The sequence below is a fragment of the Furipterus horrens genome, unplaced genomic scaffold (genome assembly GCF_987537825.1).
Source record: "Furipterus horrens unplaced genomic scaffold, mFurHor1.1.pri manual_scaffold_7, whole genome shotgun sequence".
Taxonomy (NCBI): domain Eukaryota; kingdom Metazoa; phylum Chordata; class Mammalia; order Chiroptera; family Furipteridae; genus Furipterus; species Furipterus horrens.
The window spans coordinates 40,544,333-40,554,876 of NW_028327177.1; the positions used below are offsets into that span (position 1 = coordinate 40,544,333).

The 10,544-nt window shown below is 37.5% G+C and overlaps 1 protein-coding gene across 1 annotated transcript in view; it reads left to right on the forward strand.

Annotated features, from left to right (window-relative positions):
- The window catches only part of CYP7B1 (cytochrome P450 family 7 subfamily B member 1), a 174,505-nt gene extending 164,194 nt beyond the window's left edge, over positions 1-10,311 (forward strand). The window contains exons 5-6 of the mRNA XM_090282828.1: positions 2,041-2,216; positions 9,505-10,311. Coding sequence (XP_090138954.1) covers positions 2,041-2,216; positions 9,505-9,795 — 467 coding nt within the window. The 3' untranslated portion in view covers positions 9,796-10,311. The remainder of the gene's footprint in view (positions 1-2,040; positions 2,217-9,504) is intronic.
- The last annotated feature ends 233 nt before the right edge of the window (positions 10,312-10,544 follow it).

Sequence of the window (10,544 nt, forward strand, 5' to 3'; positions counted from 1 at the left end):
TTTTTTTATTGTGCAGTTGTCATTCTTCTCAACATATAGCACTGCCTGCATTCTTACTGGGCTGGTGGAGAAGCTGCTGGCTTTTGTGCCTGTATGTGGCAACCCAGAGCCACGGAAGCCCCACTCTCCGTTGTTAATAATAATGCAACTCATTACTTCTGTCATCTAATGATTATTGGCATGATCGCTCAGAGCAAGAGGCAACCTCGTCTTGCGCACATAACTGGTACTGGAAGGTAAAACAGATTTGTCATTTACGATCTGACCGCTAAGCCGCACTTTGTGCTCCATTACTGTGATTAACTTCTGCATAAGATATGCTTGCCCAATTGTCATTTGTGATACTGCAGTGGACACACGCTGCCCTGCTTCCCTCGAGCACGCCAGCCAATCAGATGTGACCATGTTGTTTGGATTGTTAAATGCCTGCCCTGTCACTGCAGCCACCCCACAATTATTTAGCTTTTGTATTTCTTCTTCTCACATCACTACTGGACTTGGTGGGGAAACAGTGCTGCTACATATGTCAGCTACCATCTCACACCACGAGCTAAAATGACGCTGTGCTATTGTTGACCCAACAGAGCCGGCAGCCATACAGGAGAAGCCGGCCCTCGATTTTTACCATAGAAATGTTGGTCGCTGATGTCCTGCCAGCTAAAATCCATTGTGTCAGGTGCCCTGTGGCTATCTGCAGTAGAGTCCATGTTCCAAAACCAAAGTTCTTTTCTGGCCTCATCATTAACAAACCATTCTGAGTCTGCCTGATTATAATAACGAAGGCAGTCCAAAAGAATATGCACAGCCTCACAGTACGTCACACTGAATCACCACACTGGTCACACAGAGCTGACCACAGCCTGATTTCTTTAGACAAATGCATACCCAGGGAAAAGCCTTCTGGCAGAAGGCATCCAAAGCTAGATAGCACTATGTAAGCTGTGCATTGCTTTAAATTTTAGTGAAATAGTATTTATCCTTACTCTTTGGCTGATGGGAGCCCCCACTGACCAGTCTGCTTCCATAATCGAATAATGCGTACCTATATTTCAGAGCCTTGCTGAACACTGGGAAACTGGGCTCTGTGTGTGTGTGTGTGTGTGTGTGTGTGTGTGGTTGTACATTGCACACCATGAACAACTGTTTGTTACCATGTGAAGGGGGAAAATACTCAATTTGGAGCTCTTTTTCACATTGCTGATTAGGAAGAATCAAGCTTTATATTCTAGGACCCATTCACGCTGGTGAAACATAGTCAGTTTTGATTATGAGGCAGAGATGCAGACCTAGACAGGAGCTACATGCTGATATGCATGCTATCAGAATGATTTATGCAAATTATGCATATTATTCCCAAAGGAATTCCTCCTCAAACTGCCAGGATAAATTGCCGGAAATTAGCCATAAAATCTGTCGTGCTAGGAGCAAAAGGTGAAGGCCACTGGGAAAGCAAGGACATTCAGCTTCTGGAATATTCCAGGTTATGATGGTGGCTCTTATTCTCCCTGGATGCAGGGGAAATAGGGTTTATCCTTTGAAATTTTTCCAGCAAATGCTGACTCACATTTTATTTACAGCTAGCGTAAAAGAATTTAAGTGTTAAGCTGTCTCAGAAAGCACCACTACAATCACTTTACTATTAACTGCCTAAGTGGTTATTAAATGTCTCAGCCTGGCTTTAAAGGCATAGCTGTTCTGAAGGTTGGCAAAATAAGCTACCAGCGGTTGTTTAACTGGGATATAGTTTTAATTTACAATGGTGTACCCGTAACACAACATTTCTCTTGCAAACTAGCCTTTCCTACAAAAACCCTAACTTAAGACTTTTTGCCCAAGCACAGCACTGTTGCTCCCTCTCTGTGAAATGCCAGGCCACAGCTGTCTCACCCACCCCCTTCCCACTCTGGTCAGGCAAAGCCACCTTCTCAGTGTTCAGTGGATCTGAGCAGGAAAGCTATCAGTGATGAGCTTTAATGGCAAATTGTGGGCACTCCCCAGGAGCTGTCATCGTTTAAGAAGCTGTTGCTTGTTTTCCTTCAGAAAGCGCCATTCTCGAGGCTTTACGACTATGTACATTTTCGTCCATCGTACGTTTTGTTCAAGAGGATTTGACTCTACCTTCTGAGACTGGGGACTACCTTCTGCGAAAGGGAGACCTGCTAGCCATCTTTCCTCCACTCATGCACTGTGATCCTGAAATCTTTGAAGCACCAGAGGTAAATAAATGTTGAGCTGCTCACTGCTACTTACTAGACTTTGCAAGCACATTCCTCTTCCTCATGAGCTCTTTCTGTCTCTTTCCTTCACTACCTTGTTCCAGACAGGATTTGAGAGAGCTGGATGACTTCTGTTTTTCCTCCACTGGAAAAATGTTCATATTTAACTCAAGGGTTTTCCTAAGGATTTCTCTTTCAAAGTTTTTGTGACCCATAAATAGAAATAAAGTGATGAGACTCAATGCTAGTTTCTTCCAGTGAAATGGACATTTTACCTAGGTCATCATTACCTTTAGGGCATAAATAGGTTTCGCTTGGCAGAGATTGATTGAAAACCCTAAAATGAAAGCTGTGCACAGGTGGCTTAGAGAATAAATAATGATGACGATTTTCCTAAGTGTTTCTAGAATGGGCCTTATATCCCAAAGTCAAATATCATCATGGTCATAGTTAAGCCCATATCTTTTTCACCTCTTACTAAAGATATGTGCTCCTTCTTGATCAGTTAGGATGGCATTATGAACTTGAGATTGTAAAGCTGCTGTTCATGGGTGAAGCTCCAAGGGTAATTGTGTCATCTCCTTGTATTTTTTCCCCCCAAAGCTGGAGTTAGTGACTATCAAAGACTGGAAATTAATCCACCCAGGCTCACCCCTTAATACAACTACAGAGGTTCACCACCTGCATGCAAATTGAGTGCAGCCATATTCTGCCTGTGCGTCTCATGAAGGAATGCAGTTGCTGCAGTGGTTTTTGTTTCTAAAATGCCATTTTTCAAAGGGAATCTCTGTGCTCTTTTTGAGCAGTTCAAAATCTGAATCAATTTTAAACCTATTTCTTAATGAGGTGTCACGCAACCAGGCTGGATTAAAATATTGTTGAATTTTGGAAACTAATAAGACAATTTCAAATACAATGAGATAAGATGTATTGATTTTTCATCAGCAAGGCAAAAATTTTTTAGGCAAGGGAGAAGGTACATATGGTTTCTATGTGTTTCAGAAGAAGGGGCATTAATTGAATGATGATAGCAAGTCAGAAGTGATGTGTTAGTGAGTGAATGAACATTTCCCAGACAACAAGTTTTATTTTTGCATTGAAAAATGTCAAAATTTTCACACACAAGTACTCAATAAATAGGGCAAATAATTACTATTTGAAAAAATATTTTAAAATTATTTAAATGCTTTATTTTTAGCTACAATTTTTAATGTATTTAATATTATTATTTTCACAATATGATTATTCTAATAGTCATTAAGTTTCTTATTCATGTCACAATAATAAAATCAACAAATACTCAACAAATGTTTGGCACATTACCACTGTTTTGTGGTACTGTTCTTTGGGTTCCTCCTATCCTCCACTCCTGCCCCTGCCCCAGTGATAGAAAAGACCATAAATTAGACTTCAGGAATTTAAAAATCAAAGTTAAATATTGGCAGTGTGCTGATTGATATTTCTATTCTAGTATTTCTTTAAAATATTCACTGGCAATACCCAAACTTTATATAACAAATTGACCAATATTAATAATAATCAGAAAGGTTAGCCTCATACTAACCTGTGGAAGAACAAAATTGCAATATTGTGAATACTGATTTAGCATCACTGGGGTACCTCTAACTTAAGTTGATAAGCACTCTCTATAATTTACTGGACTTAACGTTATTCAATTATGCCTGACTAATGTTAAAATTAACTAGCTAATTTTTGTCATGGTATTGTTTTCTTGAAATTACTTGTGGAATGCTAATAATTGTAGTTTAAAACCATTTTTATATGATTTGACAAGGTCCTATGTAATCATTCTGTAAACATTTACTAAGTATTTACCACTGTCAGGCATATAAATTAATTCCTTTTGTTTTTAACAACTTAGGGTAGCAATAAGATGCTATAAATGCTCATATAGCAGATGCCCCTCCAAAAACAACAATGCGCTAACAGTAAAGAAGGCAAATCTGTCCTTGACCGTTTGTTGCTAAGAGCCTTGACCTAGGAAGCTCATCAGAGGCCCATATTTTCCACTTCCTGTCTTTTGTACACTACATATCTTGAATGGGAAGACTAAGCTTTAGATATAGAAAACAGACAATTGTTGTTGGGTCAAAAACATGAGAAAGACTAATTCCAAATATAAATATAGTTATTCTCAGAGCACAAAGACACTGAAGAGCATTAGCAGAACGTAGGTTCTCCCAACGCCACAAGACATGGTTTCAGGATGTTCAAATTCATGAGACCTAGAACATTACATTAAAAAAACAGGCCATGGTTTTCCCTCACATATGTTCCTGTTCCTGGTTGTCCCTACTTGTCCACCTAAGAAGTTCCAGATTACTTCACAAGAATCATTCTTCATTACCTCCTCTTTGACAATGTCCCTGATTCCCACCTTATTTCTAGAGAATGTGCCATTGTCCACTCTATGGCCAGTGTGTACCTTTTATTTTCTGTATTATGGTCCACACCACATGGTATTTTGCAATTAGTTGTTTACTTGTCTGTGCTCCCATATGCTGTGAGCTCAGTGCCTAGTACACAGGAGAGTGTTCATAGATAGTGAATAAACAAAGGTGTTCATAGATAGTGAATAAACAAAGGAATGCTGGTCTGGATGAATGTACTGGAAGTGAAAATACGTTCCAGTTAAAATTTAAAATCACCCCAATATTGCACATCAAATATGTACTGGACCTAAATAGATGAAGTGGCTTGTGTATAAATATAGCAGTACTCTGGAGTGGTGAGAACTGTGGCAAAAGGAGAACCTAAGAGTCACCTTGAAACCATTTGGTTACTTCTGGGCCAACCCTCAGCTCTTACAAGCATGTAGGCCTGGCACGGCCAAGTTATTTTCTTTTTAATTAAAAAAAAAAAAAAAAAAAAAAAAGATTTCTGAGTGAAGCTTAGAATAGAATTTTCAAGTGTTTGGAAAAATAAAGTTTAGAACACAATGTTGGGTAAACAAAAAGTATTTATGAACCTAACTGGATAGATAAGCTACCAACATGTAACCTCTGTGTTAAGAATTATTTCCCTGAATATTTGTTGCTTAGCTTATTGTAACATAGCCACTCAGGTGGTTCTTGCCTGTGTGAGAAAACAAATTGGCAAGTAACACTTAAAACAATGAGAGAGAACAAAGAAAAGGCTCCTTCCCAATTCTTTCTTCCTCTTTCTCTATTGATCTAAATGCTATCCAAGAACATCTAGATAAATTAGCTAAGAATGGATAGCTTTTTAAACTTTTTTCTGAAGGCTTCCCCAAATTTATATTTATTACCAGACAGAATTCAAGCACCAGCTCTCAAAGAATTGGTAAATAGTAATGATTTCTTTTGTTTCAAAATGCAAAACTGGAGCTATGGAAGAGATCGGATCTATTTGGTATTTTGTTTTGTTTTCCTATGGCCAGAGGTGATAGGTGTAAAGGCAAGCCTGGGGAGGTCCATATGGAAGAAACAGCAAACAATTAAGATAACACATTATCATGACCATGTAGCCTCCTAAAGTAAGAAAGCAGTGAAACAACAAAACAATTATAAAGTTATTGAAGTACCCACTAAAGTTCTGAAGCTCAAAGGCCTCTGAAAAATTATTGTCTGTATCTCAAACTGGAATAGAGATTGTGCCCCTAGTATACTTCAAGGAAACAAATGTATAGTGCATATCCACTATCCGAAAAGCACTTTGATGGGCATAATGGGTGATGCAGAAATAAAAAAGGCCTCTTTCCTTAGAAGCTTATGGTTTAGGGGCTTGTCCTTACCACATGGCTATTTCAGCCAGATGCTTCGTGTTGACAGAGTTTCTGCCGCACCAGTAAACTGCTATACGTGCTATGTTGGAACCAGCTGGTAGACCAGCACTCTGAAAAGCCCCGCGTTTGTCAGTTTTCATGGTATAAATACTACCCCCTTTGCTGATTTCATGTAACCAACTTGAAAACCCTAAACATGAAGTTGAAAAGAGATATGCACACTTGCTTGAGCTAGTACAAGCTGGCTACAGCACACCACTGATTGGAACCTAAGTTGTGTAGATAAAAAGGGACTTCTGTCATCTGTCATTTTACTCCCAGAAGAACTGACTGTAAATCAGAGGCAACAGTTCAGCCTCTTCGTCATCCATTCAAAATGCTGAGTTTTTATTCCTAGGAAGTCATATCTTTTGTCTAATCTAGATTCCTATACTCAGATGATGAACTGAGTGAATACAAGACCTGGTCATACTGTGTGTCACCTACCTCAACAAGATCATGTTTATGCCTTTTTCACTTCAATGCTTCACATACAGGCAGTGCTTTAAAAATCTGTTGAATTAACTAAACATAATATTTGGAGAACACAGATTAGGGTGTTATACAATGTTCTTCAGTCACTTACTTACACCAAAAATTCTTCTCTATTCAGAAAATTGAATCATCTATCCAGTGTTGATTTGTAGTGCTAAATATTATACAATTTTCCCCTTGTAAACACTGAATATTCATCTAGTCTTCATTCTCTACATGTTTATTTACTTATTCTCTATTTTTTCAAAAGCTTGAAGATTGCTTTTAAAATATACTTTATTGTCATGTATTTATTCATTAATTCAACAAATGTATATGGAACCTCTACTATGTGTATAGCACTCATTGGGTGCTTTAAAAATACAGAGATAAATAAGACAGTGTGACAGTTCCAATCTCCTGGGATTTCTTGGCTCCGCCATTTCCTGTGGGTTAGCTCTGTCTTCAGCCTGGTGGCAAGAAAACCACAGCAGTTCCAGGCATCATTTTCACATAAAAGTAGGTCCAGAGGAGAAAGGGTGATGAACCATGTTTGTTTGTTTGTTTGTTTGTTTTTCTTCAGAAGAAGGGAACTTCTCCCAGATGTTCCCACAGACTTTTCCCCTGTAGAACAAAGGCCAGAGTGAAGCCTAGACATTGCAGCCTAGACGAATCTCATGCAGAGGAAAGATGTGGAGGGGTCATCTACAACAATCATTAGAGGAGCAATGGGGGAATTTCAATATCTTACGCTTTCTCTTACGATTTCTCTATTCTTATTCATTTAGTAACATTGCATTCAATTGACCCATTTTAATTATGAAACACTGAGCTATTATGGTTATAAGAGTTTAAGTCAATATGATGAATCATGTATTTAAATTGTTTCAAATGAATGTGCGCATCTTAAGCTTTCTAACCCTTTGTTCTATGACATTGTGACCTCCAAATCTCAAGGATGAGACTATTATAGTCTTCTTTATGGCTAACCCCAGGCTTTATCCCTAGCAGCTGCCCCAAGCTTTTCCTAATATTAGTTCCTTCTCTAGTTCCCCATGCCCTGGCAATAGAAAACAAACTGAAAATAAATTTCTGCTAAAAAATATATTTATGCCTATGAGCCCTTTGGCCTTGATGATAGTCTCAGAGCAAAAGAAGTTGGACTCTTCCCTACTTGTTTCATAACATTTTAAACTAAATAGAAATTTCTAAGATGTTTAGTATGAGGAAATTGAATAAAATATGATGAGAAATTAGAGGAGTGACGTTACTGATTGACTAGGAATCTGAAGGAACTGAATGCAAACACTAAGGTCACAGGGGTAGGGGACCATTATGTGTAGGGCAACACATCCAATTTCACAAAGAACAGGAAAACCATGACAGTTTCTTGCTTACTTGCGAAACCAGGACATTATAAAGTCATAACCTAAGCTGAGTTTTCCCTTTGTATTTTCTGGCTTAAACAATGCTACTACAGTGAAACCATTTCTAACAAATCATTTAATGGCAAAATTAACTTAAATTAATTTGGCTTAGTCTAGGGGCTCTTGGGGGGAGTGCTGGTTTCCTCAGATTGGTCAGAAGCATCAGTACTAACTTGGGCAAGCAGGCCAGGGCCAAGGTAAAGGACAAAGGTCACCAGGAAGGAGTGCTATACAGTAACTCCATCTCCAGTGACAAAATATATGTCAACAAAGAGTGTTCTTATTCACAGTGATGAAGAGATATTTTTAGTTTAGAACTGGTTTGATTCTATTCAAATACATCCCAGAAATGTCTCTGTGGGAAAGTACACTTGTATTCTAATGCAGATTAATTTGCCATTTTAATTGCATGAACTTGTAAATTGGAGGGGAATAGAAGCTATCCAAAGTGTGTTTTCTAAGCTTGACTATTTATCAAAATATGTATCCTAGGTAAATAAGAATAAATCCAGTTTTTTGAAAGGAAATGATTTCAAAAGGACATTAACAGTGTCATGGAGTGTGACAATTAGGTCACTTGTGATGAATTCAGAATCTATCCACGTATTGTAGGGTTTTCTCTGTACTGAAATGCTTTTCATCTGACCCGCTTCCTTTGCCTTTGACTTCATGTAGTTCATATCCAAGTTGTGTGCTGAGCAGGTCTAATGCTAATGAGCACCAAGCACAGGAAATACTTGGTCATTTTCATGCATGCCACGTGTTAATTTAATCAATGGTTTAATTCACCATGGGCTGAAATAAGGTCACTCAGTCTCCTCTTGGAAACTGAAGTGAGAATAAATTAACATGGTGGGCCAAACACTGGAGATGAACCAGTCCCATCGTTTTCTCTAACAAGTAATATGACTTAGTTATGAAAACATATCAGAAACACCTGCCACCCTAGAGTTAACCCAAAGAGAGTTCATTGTAATAGAATGGTCATAGGAGAAATTCAGTCCGACATCAAAAAATCAAACAAGACCAATTTTGTGGCTTAGCTCCTCTCTAGTGCTTTATGTGAATCTTATTATTTTATATCTATTGAATCCAAATATAAACATTGAACTCCAAGCTCATAGTTCTCATCCATTAGTAGCTGACCGGGAAGGAATAGAAAAAAAGCATATTGTGGATCCTCAGTTAGCAGCTCCTATTCATTATTCCAGTAATAATGATGGCAGTGCCAGAGCCCTGAGCTCCCACCCAACATTGGTCTATCAAGTGCCCATAAGACAGGGCCCACCTTAGAGAACAAAAACAGCGACACTGCCTCTATACTTAGGATACTCAGCATAGGAGAGAAATGTGAATTGGAAGAGAAAGTCATTATACGAGCTTGGATTCCACTTCACACAGGAGAAGTAATTTCTTAGTAGAATTAAGAGTTTTTTGAAAGTTTGTATATGATTTGCACTTAGTCAAGTTTTACATTTTTAAAAGGAGCTTTTAAGACAAGCAGGGAGAGCTGGCAACTTTGTGAACATAACTCAAACTATTTCATGTAAATGTTTTAACACTCTCTATTTCTTCCTCACAGGAGTATAGATTTGACCGTTTTGTAGAAAATGGTAAGAAGAAAACCACCTTTTTCAAAAGAGGTAAAAGGCTGAAGTATTACATATTGCCATTTGGATTAGGAATCAGCAAATGCCCAGGCCGATTTTTAGCAGTAAATGAAATGAAGCAATTGTTAATTGTACTTTTAACTTATTTTGATTTAGAAATAATGGATGATAAACCTGTACAACTAGACTACCACAGCCGCTTCTTGTTTGGTGTTCAGTACCCAGATTCTGATGTTTTATTTAGGTACAAAGTCAAATCTTAAAGAAGCTAAAAGGAAAGAAAAGAGATCTATCAATACTAACCTAAACGTCTTCAGCTCAACTATTTGTTTTTTATTTCTGCAAATGTAATTGCTTTGTTTCTTTTGTTTTAGAAAGCGCCAGTTTTTATTTGATTTGAGATCAGTCCAGTTTGTACTTGGTCATATAATAAAACAGGATGGTGGCATGAAAATGAACAGTGGAATCAACATAATAATAAACTTAATAGTATTTTTAAGTTTCTATACACTGTGATTTTTCACCTGTGCTTGTAAATAGGTAGCAATAGATTTGGTGCTGTGGGATTTTTAAAAGTCGCTTAAATTCATCCTTAATATGTAAGTACACACTTTATATACTGCTGGAAATTTGTGCTGGAAATTGACACAGTCTAACAACTTCCAAATTCACAGAGAAGGAAATTAAATTTTCATGAGATAGACTGGATGAAAATATTCCCTTCAAGTATAATATCAATAATATATATATCACCAGGGTATGTTTGCATTAAATGAGTTTTGCAGTAAATTAAATACTTCAACTTCAATATTTAGTCATCTATAAATGCTCTTTATTACTTGTATACGATAGCTCAATAGAACAAAATTTCTCATGATGTAAGACCACTCATGTTCAAGTTAGATACTGATAAGATTTAATGTATAAGAACACAAAACCTATTATATATTCAGCAGTTGCCCTAGACATTAGTATTAGGTTTATTGTAGAAGAAAATGTTGAAGTCATTGCA